A 25,571-nucleotide genomic window follows, 5' to 3' on the forward strand; every position below is an offset into this window, starting at 1 on the left:
GTTTCGACGACAACTTCAGCTGTGGTCACAACTAGGCCACCAACAACGACACAAGTTACAACAACTGCTCCCCCAACTTATCCACCATCAACAACCACTCCATCCCGTAAGTTGTACAGTTAGATTTTATAAGGGTTTTTGAAACCTTTTCTTGAAGGCAGTGGACTCTATTGGTAATTACAACAACAAAAAATTAGCATAAAAACTTACTTGGTAACAAGTATTGAAGAGCTGTGGATAGTATAAAACATTGTGAGAAACGGCTCCCTCTGAAGTAACGAAGTTTTCAACAAAATAGTTGTTTTCCACAAATTTTATTTTGAGACCTCAGAATTAGATTTTGAGGTCTCGAAATCAAGCATCTCAAAGCACACAACTTCGTGTGACAAGGTGTTTTTTTATTTTCTCCATATTTTGCAACCTCGACCACCAATTTAGCTCAAATTTTCACAGATTTTGTGCATATTTTGAGATACACCAAGTGAGAAGACTGGTATTTAAAACGCTGGACACTACGGTTACGTGTAATTATCAGAAAACAGTATTCTCACTACTGAAAATCCCCAGCCATGACACTTAACCATTGCTTCGTCCTTTGGATGGGGCGTGAAGCTGTTGGTCCCATGTGTTGTGTAACGCATGTAAAAGAACCCAGGGGTGGATTTCACAAAGAGTTAGGACTAGTCTTATCTCGACTTAGGACGAGTTGCTCGTCCTAACTTAAGACTAGCTATGCATTTTTGATATCTCTTAGGACTAGTCCTAAGTTAGGACTAGTCCTAACTCTTTGTGAAATCGACCCCAGTGCCCTTATCAAAAAGAAAAAAAGGCGTTCGGCCAGGTGTTCCTGGCTGTGGCTGCTGAATGCGCCGTAGCACCTTGTAAAAAACATGGTGCTAATAACAAATATAGGTCTCATAATTTCACACACTTCTTTCCACTCACTTTTCAGTAAATATACATGTACATGTACTTGTTGGCGCATTATAAGAACACCAAACTCAAGCTTCTGTTCAGCAGAGTGTGGGTTCGAATCTCGGTCATGACACTTGCGTCTCTAAGCAAGGGTACCTGTTAAGGCAAAGATGGTTCTTGTGATTGGTTTAGCCGAGTAGCGCATAATAATGTTGCACAGGCTGCATACTCCCCACCAGGGGTTATAATGGAAGCGCTTTGAGACGCCCTACGGGTGTGAAAAGCGCTATATAAAAACTAAGTTATTATTATTATTACTATTATAAAAACGGTTATTATTTATTATTATTATTCAATCAACTTACTAGTACATTGAGGTGCTGAATGTGAATGTACACTTGACTGTTACAGTGTCAAGTTTACACTCTCAATACTTAGCACTTTGTATCCTTTGGAAAAGGCGCGTTATAAATACGGTTATTATTTGCTTTTATTATTAATTTTGTTCTCTTACTAGAACATTGTGGTCCCGAATGTGAGTGTAAACTTGACTGTTACGGTGTCCTGGAAGATGAGTTTTGTCCATCTCGGCTCCCCTTGCAATGTCAACGCTGTATACTCTGTCCGGAGTCATCACAAAGGAGTCCCACAGGAACGTACTGCCAAGTGCAACCTCCACCAGAAGTGTGCGCAACAACAGGAGCGCCTACTACCACAGGTCAGATAATCTTGTTACGTTGATTCATGTCATCATTTACATGTATGCTATGCACCTTTTTCTTAAAGCCATTGGACCCTTTCGGTAAAAAAAAAAAAAAAAAAAAAAGTCACAGATTTACAAATAACTTACAGGGTTTACAGAAGGTAGTGGTGAAATACTTCTCTTGAAATATTATTCCATGAAATGCTTTACTTTTTGAGAAAACAGTAAAACAGTATCAATCCTTGTTAACGAGAATTACGGATTTATTTTAAACACATGTCATGACACGGCGAAACGCGCGTATACAAGGGTGGGTTTTCCCGTTATTTTCTCCCGACTCCGATGACCGATGTATAATAGGTTCCTGAATCGTTCAAGCGAAGATGCGATGGTAAAGAATTCCATACATTTAGAGGAGCAGCAGAAAAAGCGCATGAACCTGCTCCAGAGACGTTGCGATGAAAAGAATTATGCATTGTAAAAACTATTTACAAAAGAAGTTACTGTATTTTGTTTTACTTTAGGCATCCTTGGTTTGACCATAAATTTATAAAATAATGCTAATTTCTTTAATATATTTCCATTCATTTGTCAAGAACTTAGCCTTTTTTAATCAGTAAATGAAATTTGTGACTGACAATGTACATGTAGTTACCTTGTTTTTGAAACAAACTCTCTTTGTTTTTAACATTTTTTAGAAGCCACAACAAGCGCAACAACAACTAGTATTGTGACCACTACAGGTAATAAACAAGAAAATGTCAAATAATAAATGTAAAATGAGTTTGGAAATTTTCGTACTTTATTTTGTTAAAGAGTGGTGGCTCTAAAAAGAGCCGGTTTGTATCTCAACATAATGCACAAAATAATTGAACTGGTTGTCAAAGTTTGGAAGTTTTGATTATTAAAGTATTTTGTTTTTATCTTTCCGCTTTACAAAAGCACCTCTACTGGATTGCTACGACCCTAATGGACAGGATTATCGCGGCACCGTTTCTCAAACTGCGACGGGTATACCGTGCCAAAACTGGATAGCCCAAAGTCCCCACAAGCACCCCTATTCGCCCCAAAAAAACGCCGATCAGGGTATTGGTTACCATAACTATTGCCGTATCCCTAACGATGACATTCAGCCCTGGTGTTACACGCTTGATCCTGCCATTGAATGGGAGCATTGTTTCGTCAGGAAGTGTCAAAACCAAGGTGGACCAAAACTTGGAGAACCCCAAAACGCCTTATAACGACTAATATACATCCGCATGACTAATACGACTAATATACATCCGCATGATTTTAACGTATGTTAAATTCTATTTCTAAAACCGTTTCCCGAAACACAGGTGTTCTTTCTAAACTCCGCTTCTTTCTTCTAGCTACCTCTATGCACTTACTGTACAACTCTCTTATTCTACGGTTTTTGAATTATTGTAACGTTGTCTGGGCGCATACCAGCAAAAGTAAATTGAACGCCTTGTTTGTTATCCAAAAAAGGGCCATTCGAATATGGAATATGCACTTTTTCTCATTTCCAGGACCACTCTGCACCTCTTTTCGGGCGTCTATGCACCCTTACCTGACATCAATAAACTTCAAACTGGCTTTTTTGTTATATATTTATTGACCAAACCAACAGCGGACGAGCCGCCAATTACAGGAAAGGATAAAAAACAATTAGAACAAAATTCATATAGCCTACAATCCGATATGTACAAAGTTAACAATTAAAATAGAATCATCTAGAATCATTTTTTATGTTCAAATAGAATCATCTTTTATGTTCAAATATACTAATAATCTCCTTCCTTGCACATTTTCCACTTTCTTCACGTGAAAGTCATGACTACTCAACCAGATCCCGTAATAACCTGTTTCTTCCTTTCAACCGCACTCTAGCAACACCCTTCGATTCACCGCATTATTTTAACGTATATTAAATTCTATTTCTAAAACCGTTTCCCGAAACACAGGTGTTCTTTCTAAACTCCGCTTCTTTCTTCCAGCTACCTCTATGCACTTACTGTACAGCTCTCTTATTCTACGGTATTTGAATTATTGTAACATTGTCTGGGCGCATATCAGCAAAAGTAAATTGAACACCTTGTTTGTTATCCAAAAAAGGGCCATTCGAATATGGAATATGCACTTTTTCTCATTTCCAGGACCACTCTGCACCTCTTTTCGGGCGTCTATGCACCCTTACCTGACGTCAATAAACTTCAAACTGGCATTTTTATGTTCAAATATACTAACTACCTCCGGCCTCGCACATTTTCCACTTTCTTCATGTCGGTTCATGAAAGTCATGACTACTCAACCAGATCCCGTAACAACCTGTTTCTTCCTTTCACACGCACTCTGCATTCTAGCAACACCCTTCGATTCACTGGTCCACATCTTTGGAATGCTATCTCTAGCAATTTAAGAACAATGCCGTCCGTGGGTCGATTTAAGATCTCTTACAAAAGAGTCCTCCTCTCCCACTTTTTGAAATAAACTCTCATTGTTTTTAATTTTATGTAGAAGCCACAACAAGAGGAACAACAACTATTGTGACCACTACAGGTACATGTAATAAACAAGAAAATGTCAAATAATAAATGTAAAATGAGTTTGGAAATTTTCGTACTTTATTTTGTTAAAGAGTGGTGGCTCTAAAAAGAGCCGGTTTGTATCTCAACATAATGCACAAAATAATTGAACTGGTTGTCAAAGTTTGGAAGTTTTGATTATTAAAGTATTTTGTTTTTATCTTTCCGCTTTACAAAAGCACCTCTACTGGATTGCTACGACCCTAATGGACAGGATTATCGCGGCACCGTTTCTCAAACTGCGACGGGTATACCGTGCCAAAACTGGATAGCCCAAAGTCCCCACAAGCACCCCTATTCGCCCCAAAAAAACGCCGATCAGGGTATTGGTTACCATAACTATTGCCGTATCCCTGACGATGACATTCAGCCCTGGTGTTACACGCTTGATCCTGCCATTGAATGGGAGCATTGTTTCGTCAGGAAGTGTCAAAACCAAGGTGGACCAAAACTTGGAGAACCCCAAAACGCCTTATAACGACTAATATACATCCGCATGACTAATACGACTAATATACATCCGCATGATTTTAACGTATGTTAAATTCTATTTCTAAAACCGTTTCCCGAAACACAGGTGTTCTTTCTAAACTCCGCTTCTTTCTTCTAGCTACCTCTATGCACTTACTGTACAACTCTCTTATTCTACGGTTTTTGAATTATTGTAACGTTGTCTGGGCGCATACCAGCAAAAGTAAATTGAACGCCTTGTTTGTTATCCAAAAAAGGGCCATTCGAATATGGAATATGCACTTTTTCTCATTTCCAGGACCACTCTGCACCTCTTTTCGGGCGTCTATGCACCCTTACCTGACATCAATAAACTTCAAACTGGCTTTTTTGTTATATATTTATTGACCAAACCAACAGCGGACGAGCCGCCAATTACAGGAAAGGATAAAAAACAATTAGAACAAAATTCATATAGCCTACAATCCGATATGTACAAAGTTAACAATTAAAATAGAATCATCTAGAATCATTTTTTATGTTCAAATAGAATCATCTTTTATGTTCAAATATACTAATAATCTCCTTCCTTGCACATTTTCCACTTTCTTCACGTGAAAGTCATGACTACTCAACCAGATCCTGTAATAACCTGTTTCTTCCTTTCACCCGCACTCTAGCAACACCCTTCGATTCACCGCATTATTTTAACGTATATTAAATTCTATTTCTAAAACCGTTTCCCGAAACACAGGTGTTCTTTCTAAACTCCGCTTCTTTCTTCCAGCTACCTCTATGCACTTACTGTACAGCTCTCTTATTCTACGGTATTTGAATTATTGTAACATTGTCTGGGCGCATATCAGCAAAAGTAAATTGAACACCTTGTTTGTTATCCAAAAAAGGGCCATTCGAATATGGAATATGCACTTTTTCTCATTTCCAGGACCACTCTGCACCTCTTTTCGGGCGTCTATGCACCCTTACCTGACGTCAATAAACTTCAAACTGGCATTTTTATGTTCAAATATACTAACTACCTCCGGCCTCGCACATTTTCCACTTTCTTCATGTCGGTTCATGAAAGTCATGACTACTCAACCAGATCCCGTAACAACCTGTTTCTTCATTTCACACGCACTCTGCACTCTAGCAACACCCTTCGATTCACTGGTGCACATCTTTGGAATGCTATCTCTAGCAATTTAAGAACAATGCCGTCCGTGGGTCGATTTAAGATCTCTTACAAAAGAGTCCTCCTCTCCCACTTTTTGAAATAAACTCTCATTGTTTTTAATTTTATGTAGAAGCCACAACAAGCGCAACAACAACTAGTATTGTGACCACTACAGGTAATAAACAAGAAAATGTCAAATAATAAATGTAAAATGAGTTTGGAAATTTTCGTACTTTATTTTGTTAAAGAGTGGTGGCTCTAAAAAGAGCCGGTTTGTATCTCAACATAATGCACAAAATAATTGAACTGGTTGTCAAAGTTTGGAAGTTTTGATTATTAAAGTATTTTGTTTTTATCTTTCCGCTTTACAAAAGCACCTCTACTGGATTGCTACGACCCTAATGGACAGGATTATCGCGGCACCGTTTCTCAAACTGCGACGGGTATACCGTGCCAAAACTGGATAGCCCAAAGTCCCCACAAGCACCCCTATTCGCCCCAAAAAAACGCCGATCAGGGTATTGGTTACCATAACTATTGCCGTATCCCTGACGATGACATTCAGCCCTGGTGTTACACGCTTGATCCTGCCATTGAATGGGAGCATTGTTTCGTCAGGAAGTGTCAAAACCAAGGTGGACCAAAACTTGGAGAACCCCAAAACGCCTTATAACGACTAATATACATCCGCATGACTAATACGACTAATATACATCCGCATGATTTTAACGTATGTTAAATTCTATTTCTAAAACCGTTTCTCGAAACACAGGTGTTCTTTCTAAACTCCGCTTCTTTCTTCTAGCTACCTCTATGCACTTACTGTACAACTCTCTTATTCTACGGTTTTGAATTATTGTAACGTTGTCTGGGCGCATACCAGCAAAAGTAAATTGAACGCCTTGTTTGTTATCCAAAAAAGGGCCATTCGAATATGGAATATGCACTTTTTCTCATTTCCAGGACCACTCTGCACCTCTTTTCGGGCGTCTATGCACCCTTACCTGACATCAATAAACTTCAAACTGGCTTTTTTGTTATATATTTATTGACCAAACCAACAGCGGACGAGCCGCCAATTACAGGAAAGGATAAAAAACAATTAGAACAAAATTCATATAGCCTATATAAAAACAATCCGATATGTACAAAGTTAACAATTAAAATAGAATCATCTAGAATCATTTTTTATGTTCAAATAGAATCATCTTTTATGTTCAAATATACTAATAATCTCCTTCCTTGCACATTTTCCACTTTCTTCACGTGAAAGTCATGACTACTCAACCAGATCCCGTAATAACCTGTTTCTTCCTTTCAACCGCACTCTAGCAACACCCTTCGATTCACTGCATTATTTTAACGTATATTAAATTCTATTTCTAAAACCGTTTCCCGAAACACAGGTGTTCTTTCTAAACTCCGCTTCTTTCTTCCAGCTACCTCTATGCACTTACTGTACAGCTCTCTTATTCTACGGTATTTGAATTATTGTAACATTGTCTGGGCGCATATCAGCAAAAGTAAATTGAACACCTTGTTTGTTATCCAAAAAAGGGCCATTCGAATATGGAATATGCACTTTTTCTCATTTCCAGGACCACTCTGCACCTCTTTTCGGGCGTCTATGCACCCTTACCTGACGTCAATAAACTTCAAACTGGCATTTTTATGTTCAAATATACTAACTACCTCCGGCCTCGCACATTTTCCACTTTCTTCATGTCGGTTCATGAAAGTCATGACTACTCAACCAGATCCCGTAACAACCTGTTTCTTCCTTTCACACGCACTCTGCATTCTAGCAACACCCTTCGATTCACTGGTCCACATCTTTGGAATGCTATCTCTAGCAATTTAAGAACAATGCCGTCCGTGGGTCGATTTAAGATCTCTTACAAAAGAGTCCTCCTCTCCCACTTTTTGAAATAAACTCTCATTGTTTTTAATTTTATGTAGAAGCCACAACAAGAGGAACAACAACTATTGTGACCACTACAGGTACATGTAATAAACAAGAAAATGTCAAATAATAAATGTAAAATGAGTTTGGAAATTTTCGTACTTTATTTTGTTAAAGAGTGGTGGCTCTAAAAAGAGCCGGTTTGTATCTCAACATAATGCACAAAATAATTGAACTGGTTGTCAAAGTTTGGAAGTTTTGATTATTAAAGTATTTTGTTTTTATCTTTCCGCTTTACAAAAGCACCTCTACTGGATTGCTACGACCCTAATGGACAGGATTATCGCGGCACCGTTTCTCAAACTGCGACGGGTATACCGTGCCAAAACTGGATAGCCCAAAGTCCCCACAAGCACCCCTATTCGCCCCAAAAAAACGCCGATCAGGGTATTGGTTACCATAACTATTGCCGTATCCCTGACGATGACATTCAGCCCTGGTGTTACACGATTGATCCTGCCATTGAAAGGGAGCATTGTTTCGTCAGGAAGTGTCAAAACCAAGGTGGACCAAAACTTGGAGAACCCCAAAACGCCTTATAACGACTAATATAAATCCGCATGACTAATACGACTAATATACATCCGCATGATTTTAACGTATGTTAAATTCTATTTCTAAAACCGTTTCCCGAAACACAGGTGTTCTTTCTAAACTCCGCTTCTTTCTTCTAGCTACCTCTATGCACTTACTGTACAACTCTCTTATTCTACGGTTTTTGAATTATTGTAACGTTGTCTGGGCGCATACCAGCAAAAGTAAATTGAACGCCTTGTTTGTTATCCAAAAAAGGGCCATTCGAATATGGAATATGCACTTTTTCTCATTTCCAGGACCACTCTGCACCTCTTTTCGGGCGTCTATGCACCCTTACCTGACATCAATAAACTTCAAACTGGCTTTTTTGTTATATATTTATTGACCAAACCAACAGCGGACGAGCCGCCAATTACAGGAAAGGATAAAAAACAATTAGAACAAAATTCATATAGCTTATATAAAAAACAATCCGATATGTACAAAGTTAACAATTAAAATAGAATCATCTAGAATCATTTTTTATCTTCAAATAGAATCATCTTTTATGTTCAAATATACTAATAATCTCCTTCCTTGCACATTTTCCACTTTCTTCACGTGAAAGTCATGACTACTCAACCAGATCCCGTAATAACCTGTTTCTTCCTTTCACCCGCACTCTAGCAACACCCTTCGATTCACCGCATTATTTTAACGTATATTAAATTCTATTTCTAAAACCGTTTCCCGAAACACAGGTGTTCTTTCTAAACTCCACTTCTTTCTTCCAGCTACCTCTATGCACTTACTGTACAGCTCTCTTATTCTACGGTATTTGAATTATTGTAACATTGTCTGGGCGCATATCAGCAAAAGTAAATTGAACACCTTGTTTGTTATCCAAAAAAGGGCCATTCGAATATGGAATATGCACTTTTTCTCATTCCAGGACCACTCTGCACCTCTTTTCGGGCGTCTATGCACCCTTACCTGACATCAATAAACTTCAAACTGGCTTTTTTGTTATATATTTATTGACCAAACCAACAGCGGACGAGCCGCCAATTACAGGAAAGGATAAAAAACAATTAGAACAAAATTCATATAGCCTATATAAAAACAATCCGATATGTACAAAGTTAACAATTAAAATAGAATCATCTAGAATCATTTTTTATGTTCAAATAGAATCATCTTTTATGTTCAAATATACTAATAATCTCCTTCCTTGCACATTTTCCACTTTCTTCACGTGAAAGTCATGACTACTCAACCAGATCCCGTAATAACCTGTTTCTTCCTTTCACCCGCACTCTAGCAACACCCTTCGATTCACCGCATTATTTTAACGTATATTAAATTCTATTTCTAAAACCGTTTCCCGAAACACAGGTGTTCTTTCTTAACATTGTCTGGGCGCATATCAGCAAAAGTAAATTGAACACCTTGTTTGTTATCCAAAAAAGGGCCATTCGAATATGGAATATGCACTTTTTCTCATTTCCAGGACCACTCTTCACCTCTTTTCGGGCGTCTATGCACCCTTACCTGACGTCAATAAACTTCAAACTGGCATTTTTATTTTCAAATATACTAACTACCTCCGGCCTCGCACATTTTCCACTTTCTTCATGTCGGTTCATGAAAGTGATGACTACTCAACCAGATCCCGTAACAACCTGTTTCTTCCTTTCACACGCACTCTGCATTCTAGCAACACCCTTCGATTCACTGGTCCACATCTTTGGAATGCTATCTCTAGCAATTTAAGAACAATGCCGTCCGTGGGTCGATTTAAGATCTCTTACAAAAGAGTCCTCCTCTCCCACTTTTTGAAATAAACTCTCATTGTTTTTAATTTTATGTAGAAGCCACAACAAGAGGAACAACAACTATTGTGACTACTACAGGTAATAAACAAGAAAATGTCAAATAATAAATGTAAAATTAACTTGAAAAGTTTAGTTCTTCTTTTTTGTTAAAGAGTGGTGGCTCTAAAAAGAGCTGGTTTGTAATAATAATAATAATAACTTTCGATTTATATAGCGCCTAATAATTAACACTTAATTCTCTAAGCGCTTTACAAAGAAGTACACTATAAATCTACAACAACATAAATATAAGGGGACAAATAACACCACTACAAGCATAACGACACAACAATACAAGAATGGTTAACTATTGTAAGGAAAGGTGTGTTTTTAAGGCACTCTTGAAATCATCAAGGGAAGATGTATTCCTGATCGTCAAGGGCAGAGAATTCCACAGAGTTGGAGCCGAAGCCACAAAGGAACGGTCTCCATAGGTATGCATATTAACAGGGTGCACTGCAAGGAGGTGTTGTGACGATGATCAAAGTGTACGTACTGGATTGTGCTTATGAATGAAATCTGACATATAAGATGGAGCAAGATTATTCTGGGCTTTAAAACACATGATAAGAATCTTAAATACAACCGTTTTTCTACGGGTAACCAATGAAGTTTCTTTAGAAGAGGAGTGATGGAATCTCTTGAACGAGCACCCACTATTAACCTTGCTGCTGTGTTTTGAATTCTCTGTACACGGTTTAATTCCTTTTTCGGAAGGCCATACCACAATGAATTACAATTATCAACATTTGCTTTTGACATTATCAAAGCATGAACAAGTATATTAATAGATCTACTATTTAGATATTGCCGGATCTATCCAATTTTCCAAATGGCTATGAATGCCAACCGACAGGTTTTAGTGATGTGATCAGACATTGTGAGGTGCTTATCCATGATTACACCCAAGTTGCGTGCCTTACTAACTGCAGGAATGTCAACTCCATCAACAGTGATAACAAGAGCCTCCAAAGGAGGTGGAGCAAACTTAGATATAAAATGTACAATTTCAGTCTTGGATGCATTGACAAGTAACTTGTTTCTGGTCGACCAAGAAGTAATGTCGTCAATGCACCTGTTAATACAACGTATGGCAATCTCTCTGTCACGTGGTGAGAATGTTAAGTACACCTGAATGTCATCTTCATATATCATGGAATGAAGTCCATGAGCTTTGATGATATCATATATAGCTGCAGTATACAATGTGTAGAGGAGAGGTCCCATAATAGAGCCTTGCGGAATTCCACAGTTGTCTTCGACAGAATAGGAATGTTGGTCCCCAATTTTCACAACATGAGAACGCTCCGAGAGATATGAAGAAAACCACTTGTGAACCAGGCCTTCAAGTCCATACCGCTTTGTGAGTCGGATGAGCAAGAAGGCATGGTCAATGGTATCAAAGGCTGCATTATAGTCCAGTAATACCAAGAGAGCTTCCTGCCGTTGGTCAAGAGAGACAAGAATGTCATTCTGGACTCGCAATAATGCAGTCTCTACACTGTGGTGTCTCTTGTACGCCGACTGCGTGGGAGTATGCAAATTTTCCTCAGTTAGATACTCCAAAACTTGAGCACTTACAGCTTTCTCAATCACTTTGCTAAAGTAATTCAAGTTCGAGATGGGGCGATAATTTGCGAGATCATCCTGTGGAGCACCAACCTTCTTCAAAAGAGGGGTAACAATGGCTTTCCTAAACACATGAGGCATGACTCCCGACATGAGACTTGCATTGACCAATGCTGTTAGAAGAGGATCAAGCAGCTCACCAGTACATCTCTTTGTGAGCGCTGTTGGTATGGAATCAAGCTCACATGATGCAGATGAGGACGACTTCACTATACCCATCACATCATCCTCGGTGACCTCCTGAAATTCATGAAACTTTGATTGGCATTGTTCATGTATGTCAACAGATAGGTCCTGAAGACTTGCTAGCTCCAGTTTGTCCACTAACCTTGTAATCTTTTGCTTGAAGAACTCGACAAAACGATTAGCTAGCTGGACCGGACGTTCAAAGTTGGGAAGGACTGTATCTTAACATATGCACCAAAATAATTGAACTGGTTGTCAAAGTTTGGAAAGGATAATGGAAGAAAAATAACCCTTTTCAGCACAATGAAGATGCTTGACAAATTCAAATATTTTAGTGTAAATGACTTCTTTCTTGAAGACTTCGTTACTTCAGAGGGAGCCTTTTTTCACAATGTTTTATACTATCAATCTCTCCCCATTACTCGTTACCAAGTAAGTTTTATGGTAAGTACAATTACCATTATTGTCCAGTACCTTTAAACAAGGAAACGTTAAAAATGTGAGTTTAAATCTATGAGAAGGCTACATAAATTAAAGTTTGAGTAAACTGCAGTGAGCAAGATTTGTCTTTAGGATCATTTTTCCAAAAGCTAACAATAACGATATTGTTGTGGCCATTCATTGCAAGTCATCAGAACAAGTCTGGAGGGTCAAGACAGTCTACCACCTTTATTTGTTAATTAAAGTATCAGTATGTAAATGAAGAAGCAACAGGGAACCAGACTATTAATGGTGGCAAAAATGATTGAAGTATTTCGTTTTTAACTTTCCGCTTTACAAAAGCACCTCCACTGGAGTGCTACGACCCTAATGGACAGGATTATAGCGGCACCGTTTCTCAAACTGCGACGGGTATACCATGCCAAAACTGGGCATCCCAAAGTCCCCACAGGCACCGCTATTCGCCCGATAAATACGCCCATCGGGGTATTGGTCACCATAACTATTGCCGTAACCCTGACGGTGACATTCAGCCCTGGTGTTACACGCATGATCCCGCCAGGCGATGGGAGTATTGTATCGTCAGGAAGTGTCAAAACCAAGGTGGACCAGAACTTGGAGAACCCCAAAACGTCTTATAACGACTAATATACATCCGCATGACTAATACGACTAATATACATCCGCATGATTTTAACGTATGTTAAATTCTATTTCTAAAACCGTTTCCCAAAACACAGGTGTTCTTTCTAAACTCCGCTTCTTTCTTCTAGCTACCTCTATGCACTTAATGTACAGCTCTCTTATTCTACGGTATTTGAATTATTGTAACATTGTCTGGGCGCATACCAGCAAAAGTAAATTGAACACCTTGTTTGTTATCAAAAAAGGGCCATTTGAATATGGAATATGCACTTTTTCTCATTTCCAGGACCACTCTGCACCTCTTTTCGGGCGTCTATGCACCCTTACCTGACATCAATAAACTTCAAACTGGCTTTTTTATGTTCAAATATACTAACTACCTCCGGCCTCGCACATTTTCCACTTTCTTCACGTCGGTTCATGAAAGTGATGACTACTCAACCAGATCCCGTAACAACCTGTTTCTTCCTTTCACACGCACTCTGCATTCTAGCAACACCCTATGATTCATTTGTCCACGTCTTTGGAATGCAATCTCTAATGATTTAAGAACAATGCGGGCCGTGTGTCGATTTAAGATCTCTTACAAAAGAGTCCCCCTCTCCCGCTATGTAACATAGCTTTTCTCTCCACTTATCTATGTTATACTGTTTTTGTATATTTTAATGCGCTTCAGATTTGTTTAATTTCTATGTACTGTTTAATTCTCACAATTGTTCTTTTTTTTCAACAAGAGTGTGGAATAAGCGTATTATTGAATTGAATTGAATTGAATTGAATTCAACAAGTTTAATTTCTCTTTGAGAGAAGACGAACAGAGTATACTGTGCGAAACGTCGAGACCAAACCGGCTTTTTTCAGAGCCACCACTCCTTCAAAAGAGATTTTACCCATGGTTGTACCCGCAAGTTTACTATTCATATTTGTATTTATAGTTACTCTTATTCTCCACACCATGCAAAGCTTTAAACACTAAATATGGTCATAGAGCAATTTCAGTAGCTGCACCAATATGCTGGAACAAGCGCCCTCTTAACATATGTGACTCATTCTCGATCAACTCATTCAAGACTCGGTTAAAAAAACACATATTTTCAGACAATGTTTGCGCTTTGATACCCCTGTGTGGAAAGCGCTATACAAATAATGTTTATTGTTACACACATATTGACTGGCATTGAGGTACATGTACATGTACATGTAACTACTGTAGTGTACGTCTATTCACACGAGGGACTTTGAGTGACTAGAAGAGGGAACTATTTCCCGAGGCCCCTCTTCTGGTCACTCACAGGCCCGAGGGGGAATAGACGTACACTAGTTACCAAATTATGCCAGTCAATATGTGTTTTATTACCCACCTCGGTCTTAAATGTGAAATAAGAACAGAATTCTGGAAAAGTTAAGAAGTTTTGTAGTTGCTGTTCACAGTTCAAGTCCAGAGAGGATGCTGTAATAACCGGGCACTATTTTCAAAGACTAATACCAGCCTGGGTACTATTCCCGCAAAACATGTGCGCGCGATCACTAGTTTATATTAGTTGATCCCACGTGACCGTGTTTCAGCCATCCAGAATATAAAACAAGCAAGTGGTGTGTTATAATATAATTTATTATTTGTTTGAAGGCAGCGAGCCCTTTTGGATGGAACTTTGAGAGTACGAAAATGTAAAATGTAAATATTAATTTGAAAATTTGTGTTCCTTTTTATTGAAGGATATTGTTTGGAGGAATTGAGCCCTTTTGGACAGAACTTTGAGAGAGAGGATTCACGCTGGACCGAGCCACGTCATGAATCACCTTTCACAACCTACATCGACCAGGAAACTCCCTGGAAGCCAGGACAGCTCAGCGCTAAAGTTCACGTCCTTTTCAAAGAGCGGATACGCATCAAGGCTTTGCGCCTGCAGGCAGGCTATAGAGCCAATCAAGGTGGCACATACTATTTTCAAGGGCTTTTCATTCACTTGGATCCAGACACCAATGAAATCACAGAGACTCTTCATGTAAGTTAATTCTAACATTTTTGTTTGTGTAACATTTTCAAAGAATCATTAGTAGCATGAGTATTATTTGAGTGAGCTTTGTCACGAAGTGTTTCCAATTTACAATCTTGTAATTGATCTGACATTAGATTTAAAGGCAGTGGACACTATTGGTAATTTTCAAAGACTAGCCTTCACAGTTGGTGTATCTCAACATATGCCTAAAATAACAAACCTGTGTGAATTTGAGCTCAATCGGTCACCGAAGTTGCGAGATAATGATGATAGAAAAATAAACCTTGTCACACGAAGTTGTGTGCGTTCCGATGGTTGATTTCGAGACCTCAAGTTCTAAATCTGAGGTCTCGAAAACTATGGCACTTCAGAGGGAGCCTTTTCTCACAATGTTTTATGCCATCAACCTCTCCCCATTACTCGTCACCAAGAAAGGTTTTATGCTAATAATTATTTTGAGTAATTACCAATAGTGTCCACTGCCTTTAACTGGTAGTATAAGCACTTTATGTAATCCACCATATACATAAACTGACCAACCTGTAGAAGTTTGAGATCGATCGGCCATCTGGGTCATGAGAGAATAGTGAAAAACCAATTACAAATTTTGCGTTGCATCGATGCCAAAACAAAAATGAATAAAACGCTCACTGATAAACTCCAAACTTGAAATGAGATTATTTATTTCTCATCAAATATCACATTTCAGACAGAAATGTTTCAAGGGATGTTTTTACTATCATCATCATTAGACCTTCATGATTTTTGTTTCTTACCAATTTTGTAACGTTCCTTTAATTCAATAACAACTCAATTTTTTTATTGTCTGTGAAGTCTTTTTCTCTGCGCCTGACGGGGGAACTCAGTAGCGACCATTTTTTCCCATCGGACATGCGCAACGTGATGAATGTGACTCTGACAATCCAGACAGCTCCGGTCTCATCTTCCCTGAGGTTTGAGTTCCTCGGCTGTAGTGAAGGTAAAGAATTGCTTGACATGCCCTCTCACTGAGTTATAGAGGTCCTGTTTTTCTCCTTATATTTTGAGAAATGCTTTACTCGTCCTGACTAAGACTAGCCATCTGTTTTTATTATATCCCAGGACTAGTCCTTACTCTTTGTGAAATCGACCCCAGGAGTGCCAAATGGACAGATGGCGCATTACAAATGCCCATAATTATTATAATTATAATTGTTGTTATTATATATTTCTCCTACTCACTTTGGTCTCTATTTGGTTGTTTGTGACTTTTACAGTTAATCCACCTGCTACCCCAGAGGCAACTACAACTGTCATCACCACCAAAGCCCCTACAACAACAGAAGCAACAACCACCGCAGGTATGTCCACCTCCGTGTTAACTAAGACAAAGGACTACACTCACGCATGCAAATATAGCGTTATTCACTCCTCACCGCCCAGGGAATTTCAGAAGATTTCCTGCTGTACCTAGAAATCCTCAGATAACTTTTGTAGTGACAATGTGCTTTGTTTTAGACCATTGTCATCTTGAGAATGCTCCCTATAATCGCATGTGGAAAATTCACAACTTGTTAAACTTTGAGGGGTTGTTGCAGACTAATAGGCAGTGGGCTAGGCTGCGGGGGGAACGCGTGCTTAAGGGTTAAAGGCAGCGGACACTATTGGTAATTACTCAAAATAACTATTAACATAAAACCTTTCTTGGTGACGAGTAATGGGGAGAGGTTGATGGTATAAAGCATTGTGAGAAACGGCTCCCTCTGAAGTGCCATAGTTTTCGAGAAAGAAGTAATTTTCAACGAATTTGTGGTATTTACATTGTGTTGAAAACCTCTGAATGGAAATCGTAAGTTTACATTACAGTTTGGAAAATTTGTGGTTGTCGAAAATAGAGAAAAGTCTGCCAGTTGTGATCGGGGAATCCCGAGTGCCGGGCTGGTTTGCCAACACCAACAACTGTGGGCAGAATCATGATTAAAACATTTTCAAGTTACGTTTTATTTTATTTTCTTGAAGTGACCACAACTGAGGTGACAACAAGTGCAACGCCCACGGCTGAAGGGACGACAACCCCTTTCAGCCCAACAGAGGTCACCACTGTGATTAAGACCACAACACCTGAGGCAACTACCATACAGACAACTGTTATACTAACAACGACAGGTTAGCGTCTTCTTAAAGCCATTATACACTTTTGGTACAGAAACAAAACAAAAAAGTTCACAGATTTACAAATAATTTACAGGGTTTACAGAAGGTAATGGTGAAAGACTTCTCGTGAAATATTATTTCATGAAATGCTTTACTTTTTTGAGAAAACATTAAAACAATATCAATTCTCGATAGCGAGAATTACGGATTTATTTTAAACACATGTAATGACACGGCGAAACGTGCGGAAACAAGATGGGGTTTTCCCGTTATTTTCTCCTGACTCCGATGACCGATTGAGTCTAAATTTTCACAGGTTTGTTATTTTATATAGAAGTTGTGATACACGAAGTGTGGGACTTGGACAATACTGTTCACCGAAAGTGTATAATGGCTTTAAAGAAAAATTATAGGTTCTACTTTTTCTACAACTGTTAACCCCTTTTGCCCCATTAGTAACTTTCGTTGACTGTGCTTTGACCCTCCTTGGCCTCCATGTCAGCTAAAGGCGACTGCACTACATGTATGACTTGGTTTAGCTCCAATGGTGACTTTAGTCAACTGTGCACTATACCCTGCTTGAGCCCCAATGGTGACTTTAGTTGGCTGTGCACTATACCCTGCTTGAGCCCCCAATGGTGACTTTAGTCAACTGTGCACTATACCCTGCTTGAGCCCCAAATGGTGACTTTAGTCAACTGTGCACTATACCCTGCTTGAGCCCCAATGGTGACTTTAGTTGGCTGTGCCCGCACTATACCCTGCTTGAGCCCCAAATGGTGACTTTAGTCAACTGTGCACTATACCCTGCTTGAGCCCCAATGGTGACTTTAGTCAACTGTGCACTATACCCTGCTTGAGCCCCAATGGTGATTTTAGTTGGCTGTGCACTATACCCTGCTTGAGCCCCCAATGGTGACTTTAGTCAACTGTGCACTATACCCTGCTTGAGCCCCAAATGGTGACTTTGGTCAACTGTGCACTATACCCTGCTTGAGCCCCCAATGGTGACTTTGGTCAACTGTGCACTATACCCTGCTTGAGCCCCAATGGTGACTTTAGTTGGCTGTGCCCGCACTATACCCTGCTTGAGCCCCAAATGGTGACTTTAGTCAACTGTGCACTATACCCTGCTTGAGCCCCAATGGTGACTTTAGTTGGCTGTGCCCGCACTATACCCTGCTTGAGCCCCAAATGGTGACTTTAGTCGTCTGTGCACTATACCCTGCTTGAGCCCCAAATGGTGACTTTGGTCAACTGTGCACTATACCCTGCTTGAGCCCCAATGGTGACTTTAGTCAACTGTGCACTATACCCTGCTTGAGCCCCAATGGTGACTTTAGTCAACTGTGCACTATACCCTGCTTGAGCCCCCAATGGTCACTTTAGTCGTCTGTGCACTATACCCTGCTTGAGCCCCAAATGGTGACTTTGGTCAACTGTGCACTATACCCTGCTTGAGCCCCCAATGGTGACTTTGGTCAACTGTGCTCTATACCCTGCTTGAGCCCCAATGGTGACTTTAGTCGTCTGTGCACTATACCCTGCTTGAGCCCCAAATGGTGACTTTGGTCAACTGTGCACTATACCCTGCTTGAGCCCCAAATGGTGACTTTGGTCAACTGTGCATTATACCCCGCTTGAGCCCCAATGGTGACTTTAGTTGGCTGTGCACTATACCCTGCTTGAGCCCCCAATGGTGACTTTAGTCAACTGTGCACTATACCCTGCTTGAGCCCCAAATGGTGACTTTAGTCAACTGTGCACTATACCCTGCTTGAGCCCCAATGGTGACTTTAGTTGGCTGTGCCCGCACTATACCCTGCTTGAGCCCCAAATGGTGACTTTAGTCAACTGTGCACTATACCCTGCTTGAGCCCCAATGGTGACTTTAGTCAACTGTGCACTATACCCTGCTTGAGCCCCAATGGTGACTTTAGTTGGCTGTGCACTATACCCTGCTTGAGCCCCCAATGGTGACTTTAGTCAACTGTGCACTATACCCTGCTTGAGCCCCAAATGGTGACTTTGGTCAACTGTGCACTATACCCTGCTTGAGCCCCCAATGGTGACTTTGGTCAACAGTGCACTATACCCTGCTTGAGCCCCAATGGTGACTTTAGTCGTCTGTGCACTATACCCTGCTTGAGCCCCAAATGGTGACTTTGGTCAACTGTGCACTATACCCTGCTTGAGCCCCCAATGGTGACTTTGGTCAACTGTGCTCTATACCCTGCTTGAGCCCCAATGGTGACTTTAGTCGTCTGTGCACTATACCCTGCTTGAGCCCCAAATGGTGACTTTGGTCAACTGTGCACTATACCCTGCTTGAGCCCCAAATGGTGACTTTGGTCAACTGTGCATTATACCCTGCTTGAGCCCCAATGGTGACTTTAGTTGGCTGTGCACTATACCCTGCTTGAGCCCCAATGGTGACTTTGGTCAACTGTGCTCTATACCCTGCTTGAGCCCCAATGGTGACTTTAGTCAACTGTGCACTATACCCTGCTTGAGCCCCCAATGGTGACTTTGGTCAACTGTGCACTATACCCTGCTTGAGCCCCCAATGGTGACTTTGGTCAACTGTGCACTATACCCTGCTTGAGCCCCAATGGTGACTTTAGTCGTCTGTGCACTATACCCTGCTTGAGCCCCAAATGGTGACTTTGGTCAACTGTGCACTATACCCTGCTTGAGCCCCCAATGGTGACTTTGGTCAACTGTGCACTATACCCTGCTTGAGCCCCAATGGTGACTTTAGTCAACTGTGCACTATACCCTGCTTGAGCCCCAATGGTGACTTTGGTCAACTGTGCACTATACCCTGCTTGAGCCTCAACGGTGACTTTAGTCAACTGTGCATTATACCCTGCTTGAGCCTCAATGGTGACTTTAGTCAACTGTGCACTATACCTTGCTTGAGCCCCAATGGTGACTTTGGTCAACTGTGTACTATACCCTGCTTGAGCCCCAATGGTTACTTACATGTAAGTCAACTGTGCTCTATACCCTGCTTGAGCCCCCAATGGTGACTTTAGTCAACTGTGCACTATACCCTGCTTGAGCCTCAACGGTGACTTTAGTCAACTGTGCATTATACCCTGCTTGAGCCTCAATGGTGACTTTAGTCAACTGTGCACTATACCTTGCTTGAGCCCCAATGGTGACTTTGGTCAACTGTGTACTATACCCTGCTTGAGCCCCAATGGTTACTTACATGTAAGTCAACTGTGCTCTATACCCTGCTTGAGCCCCAATGGTGACTTTAGTCAACTGTGCACTATACCCTGCTTGAGCCCCAATGGTGACTTTAGTTGGCTGTGCACTATACCCTGCTTGAGCCCCCAATGGTGACTTTAGTCAACTGTGCACTATACCCTGCTTGAGCCCCAAATGGTGACTTTGGTCAACTGTGCACTATACCCTGCTTGAGCCCCCAATGGTGACTTTGGTCAACAGTGCACTATACCCTGCTTGAGCCCCAATGGTGACTTTAGTCGTCTGTGCACTATACCCTGCTTGAGCCCCAAATGGTGACTTTGGTCAACTGTGCACTATACCCTGCTTGAGCCCCCAATGGTGACTTTGGTCAACTGTGCTCTATACCCTGCTTGAGCCCCAATGGTGACTTTAGTCGTCTGTGCACTATACCCTGCTTGAGCCCCAAATGGTGACTTTGGTCAACTGTGCACTATACCCTGCTTGAGCCCCAAATGGTGACTTTGGTCAACTGTGCATTATACCCTGCTTGAGCCCCAATGGTGACTTTAGTTGGCTGTGCACTATACCCTGCTTGAGCCCCAATGGTGACTTTGGTCAACTGTGCTCTATACCCTGCTTGAGCCCCAATGGTGACTTTAGTCAACTGTGCACTATACCCTGCTTGAGCCCCCAATGGTGACTTTGGTCAACTGTGCACTATACCCTGCTTGAGCCCCCAATGGTGACTTTGGTCAACTGTGCACTATACCCTGCTTGAGCCCCAATGGTGACTTTAGTCGTCTGTGCACTATACCCTGCTTGAGCCCCAAATGGTGACTTTGGTCAACTGTGCACTATACCCTGCTTGAGCCCCCAATGGTGACTTTGGTCAACTGTGCACTATACCCTGCTTGAGCCCCAATGGTGACTTTAGTCAACTGTGCACTATATCCTGCTTGAGCCCCCAATGGTGACTTTAGTTGGCTGTGCACTATACCCTGCTTTAGCCCCAATGGTGACTTTGGTCAACTGTGCACTATACCCTGCTTGAGCCCCAATGGTGACTTTAGTCAACTGTGCACTATACCCTGCTTGAGCCCCAATGGTGACTTTAGTCAACTGTGCACTATACCCTGCTTGAGCCCCAATGGTGACTTTGGTCAACTGTGCACTATACCCTGCTTGAGCCCCAATGGTGACTTTAGTCGACTGTGCACTATACCCTGCTTGAGCCCCAATGGTGACTTTGGTCAACTGTGCACTATACCCTGCTTGAGCCCCAATGGTGACTTTAGTCAACTGTGCACTATACCCTGCTTGAGCCCCAATGGTGACTTTGGTCAACTGTGCACTATACCCTGCTTGAGCCTCAACGGTGACTTTAGTCAACTGTGCATTATACCCTGCTTGAGCCTCAATGGTGACTTTAGTCAACTGTGCACTATACCTTGCTTGAGCCCCAATGGTGACTTTGGTCAACTGTGTACTATACCCTGCTTGAGCCCCAATGGTTACTTACATGTAAGTCAACTGTGCTCTATACCCTGCTTGAGCCCCAATGGTGACTTTAGTCAACTGTGCACTATACCCTGCTTGAGCCGGAATGGTGACTTTAGTCAACTGTGCACTATACGATGCTTGGCACTCTACCAACTGAGCTATTTATCTTTGCTAGGGGGTGCCAGTCAGAAGCCATACAACCATTAACTGCAGTGTAGCCAGGAATCACTCCCAAATTACGGTACAACCTGGGAAGCGGCAGCCAGGGGATCACCTTAAGGGGATGCAACTCTTTATAATTCAGAAATCACATTTTATAAACCACATGGGAAACTGACCTGGTAATTTTTAAACGGTTTGGGATTGAAACAAAGAAAAATGTACGAGAGTAAGACTCAAACCAACGACCTCTGGATAAAATATTTGAGATAACTTTTTCCCCTCAGAGGAAGCCAAGACGACCGTTGTCACAACTCAACAGACTACGTCTGAACCAACAACAACTGAGGCGCCAACAACCACAAGGGAGGCTACCACTACCTCGGTTATAACCACCTCACCAGAGGTCACAGTCAGTGAGACAACAACAAAATCAGTCACAACTGAAGCTTCAAGTACAGGTGAGACTTAATCTGTGTCTTAAAGCCATTGGACCCTTTTGGTACTGAAAAAAAAAAAAAATTCACAGATTTACAAATAACTTACAGGGTTTACAGAAGGTAGTGGTGAAAGACTTCTCTTGAAATATTAGTCCATGAAATGCTTTACTTTTTGAGAAAACAGTAAAACAATATCAATTCTTGATAGCGAGAATTACGGATTTATTTTAAACACATGTCATGACACGGCGAAACGTACAAATACAAGGATGGGTTTTTCCGTTGTTTTTTCCCGACTACGATGACTGATTGAGCCTAAATTTCCACAGGTTTGTTATTTTATATAGAAGTTGTGATACGCGAAGTGTGGGCCTTGGAAAATACTGTTTACCGAATGGATCCAATGGCTTTAATCGGGGGAGTGGCTTAGTCTTTAAGAGGAGGAGGGACCATCATATATCATTCTTTACTCCTTAGATGCACTGGACACCATTCGATAGTACTAAAGATAATTGTTAACAATAAAAACTTACTTGGTAACGAGCAATGGAGAGATGTTGATAGAATAAAACATTGTGAAGAGCAGCTCCCTCTGAAGTGATATGGTTTTGAGAAAGAGGGTATACATACATGTACATGTATGATATGCTTTTGAGAAAGAGGGTATATATGTCATACATGTACATGTAAAACAAGCTCAAACAGTGAATTTATTTAAGACAAAGTTAAAAACGTATTTATTTTTGCAATAGCCTTCAGTACTTCTTTCTGTATCAACTAAATTTTGCTTTTGTATTTACTTCACATCTCTATTACTTTTTACTTCTCTTTTGTTTTCATCTCAAAGCTCATAGGGACTTCTCTGTGATTGTGATATATGCGCTCTACAAAAATGGTTCATTATTATTATTATCTTACTCGAATATATTAAAAGACTTCAAGTCTCCAAATTTGTGCAACAAGGGTGTTTTGTCTTTAGTTATTCTCTTGCAACTTCGATGACCAATTAAGTCAAAGGTGTCCAGTGCCTTTCATGGCCTGGCAGCCTCCCACTTAATTCCGATGCTAAGCATTTCCAATTTATATATTCAAACCATCCAAGCTGTTGTGATGGTCATAAAAGTGGTACCCCACTATTATTTTTACTGCATTTATTTATTATTAAGAGAAGCACCCTCTTTCTTTTCATAATAAATCAGAATTAATAACACTTGATAGCTTAAAATCATGGCCATTTATTGGAATAAATAACTGTTTTCATTAATTAACAGAAGCCCCAACAACAATTGAGGCGACAACTACTCGATTAACTACCTCAGAAGTGCCTACCACTGAAGCGCCTACCACCACAGCGGAACTGACTACTGCGCTGCCAACGACTGTACAGGAAACTACAACTGTCGTCAAGACAACTCCTAAAGCAACAACAACTCTCCAAACGACAGGTAGGTCAGTAAGTGGTGTCTCGTGGCCTAGTGGTTAATAGCACCGGATTTAAAGGAACACGTTGCCTTGGATCGGACGAGTTGGTCTATAAAAAGCGTTTGAAACCGTTTGTTATGAAATGCAAATGGTTGGAAAGATGTTTTAAAAGTAGAATATAATGATCCACACAAGTATGACTCGAAATTGCAAGATTTTCCTTCTACGTCGCGAACTAACACGGTTGGCCATTTATGGGAGTCATAAATGGCCGACCGTGTTTGTCGACAAGGTAAAAAGAAAACCGCGCAATTTTAAGGCATGTTTGTTTAGATCATTGTATTCTACTTTTTCAACATCTTTTTACCAATATGCATTTTATAACGAACGGCTACAGAACGCTTTTCAAAGACCAACTCGACCGATCCAAGGCAACGTGTTCCTTTAAGCTCTGGTGTTTGATCAGCAGAGTGTAGGTTCGAGTCCCGGTCGTGACACTGGTGTCTTTAACCATAAGCTTCTCTCCACCCAGGGGTAAATGGGTAGCTGTGAGGGCAGAGATGGTTCTTGTGATTGAATTAGTGTTGTAGCGCATATTGGTTGCACAGGCTGCATACTCCCCGGGAGCTGAGGTGGGTTAAGGAATGATTTAAGGCCCAGTGACCAGGGGTAATAATGTTGAAGTGCCAGGACGTCACGGACCGGAGCGCTACATATATATAAGGAGCCAATATTATTATTATTATCATTATTATTATTACTAAAGGATAAGAGGCTAGGTTGGTGTAGGTAGGGAAAACGAAATCAAAGGTGTGAAGTTGGAGAATATAAAGAAATTAATTAGTGAATAAATTGGATTAAAATGACATTCTTCTAAATAGCTTGAAATTTTGTTTACAGTTGAAACAACAACAGAAGCAACAACCACCGGAGAAGTTACCGTAGTGACTACTAAAGAAGCAACCACAACTGTCCCTACAACAACGGCTGAGGCAACCACCACGACAGAAGAAGTGGTAACTACCACAGTTACTGGGACAACAGAGGGTGCTACAACGGTTGAACAGACGGCAACTGTAGTGACAACAACTGGATCCACTCCTACTGGTACTCAATTCAAGTCAACATTTATTTCATGCTACTCTTCCAAAATATAAAACGTATACGGAATAGTACATAGACAAGCAAAATAAATAACAAGACCATAGAATGGAGGGAAAATATTTAATTTTTGAAACCAAAATATAAAGAGAGTATGGGGTTGCTCCTCTTTAAATGTCGAGTGAAATTTATTGAATAACATGAACAACTTAGCTGTTAGGAAATGCTTCACAACCACAGTTATTCCTGTCCTATTAAAGGCAGTGGACACTATAATTAATTAAACTAATTACTCATATAGTGGTAATTACGCAATAATTACCAGCGTTAAACATTAATTGGTAAGGAGTAATGGGGAGCTTTTGATAGTATAAAATATTGTGAGAAAAGGCTCCCTCTGAAGTTATGTAGTTTTCGAGAAAGAAGTAATTTTTCACGAATTTGATTTCGAGACCTCAGAATTCGTGTGACAAGGGTGTATTTTCTTTCATTATTATCTCGCAACTTAGACAACCAATTGAGCTCAAA

General features: G+C 40.6%; 2 protein-coding genes across 5 annotated transcripts in view; both read left to right on the plus strand.

Annotated features, from left to right (window-relative positions):
- The window catches only part of LOC139948994 (uncharacterized), a 210,612-nt gene that overhangs the window by 93,529 nt on the left and 91,512 nt on the right, over nt 1-25,571 (plus strand). For 3 of the 4 annotated variants that reach the window (XM_071947379.1, XM_071947381.1, XM_071947382.1), the window contains 11 exons: nt 2-106; nt 1,433-1,633; nt 2,317-2,361; nt 5,964-6,008; nt 14,804-15,093; nt 15,922-16,066; nt 16,344-16,427; nt 17,086-17,232; nt 22,368-22,541; nt 23,792-23,965; nt 24,843-25,049. In XM_071947379.1, coding sequence (XP_071803480.1) covers nt 2-106; nt 1,433-1,633; nt 2,317-2,361; nt 5,964-6,008; nt 14,804-15,093; nt 15,922-16,066; nt 16,344-16,427; nt 17,086-17,232; nt 22,368-22,541; nt 23,792-23,965; nt 24,843-25,049 — 1,617 coding nt within the window. The remainder of the gene's footprint in view (nt 1; nt 107-1,432; nt 1,634-2,316; nt 2,362-5,963; nt 6,009-14,803; nt 15,094-15,921; nt 16,067-16,343; nt 16,428-17,085; nt 17,233-22,367; nt 22,542-23,791; nt 23,966-24,842; nt 25,050-25,571) is intronic. The other variant, XM_071947380.1, reaches the window with a different exon arrangement.
- On the plus strand, nt 6,388-13,083 carry LOC139949133 (plasminogen-like). The gene is made up of 6 exons (XM_071947540.1): nt 6,388-6,468; nt 7,240-7,312; nt 7,793-7,834; nt 8,040-8,300; nt 10,184-10,225; nt 12,785-13,083. The coding sequence occupies exons 1-6, from the start codon at nt 6,388-6,390 to the stop codon at nt 13,081-13,083; spliced, it is 798 nt and encodes a 265-aa protein (XP_071803641.1).

This window comes from Asterias amurensis, chromosome 16, assembly GCF_032118995.1.
Source record: "Asterias amurensis chromosome 16, ASM3211899v1".
Taxonomy (NCBI): domain Eukaryota; kingdom Metazoa; phylum Echinodermata; class Asteroidea; order Forcipulatida; family Asteriidae; genus Asterias; species Asterias amurensis.

Coding starts and splice junctions, on each gene's coding strand:
- LOC139949133 (XM_071947540.1), top strand. CDS start 6,388: ATGACATTCAGCCCTGGTGTTACACGCTTGATCCTGCCATTGAATGGG. Junction 7,313..7,792: donor TACAGCTCTCTTATTCTACG/GTATTTGAATTA, acceptor AATTTTATGTAG/AAGCCACAACAAGAGGAACA. Junction 8,301..10,183: donor CAGGAAGTGTCAAAACCAAG/GTGGACCAAAAC, acceptor AATTTTATGTAG/AAGCCACAACAAGAGGAACA.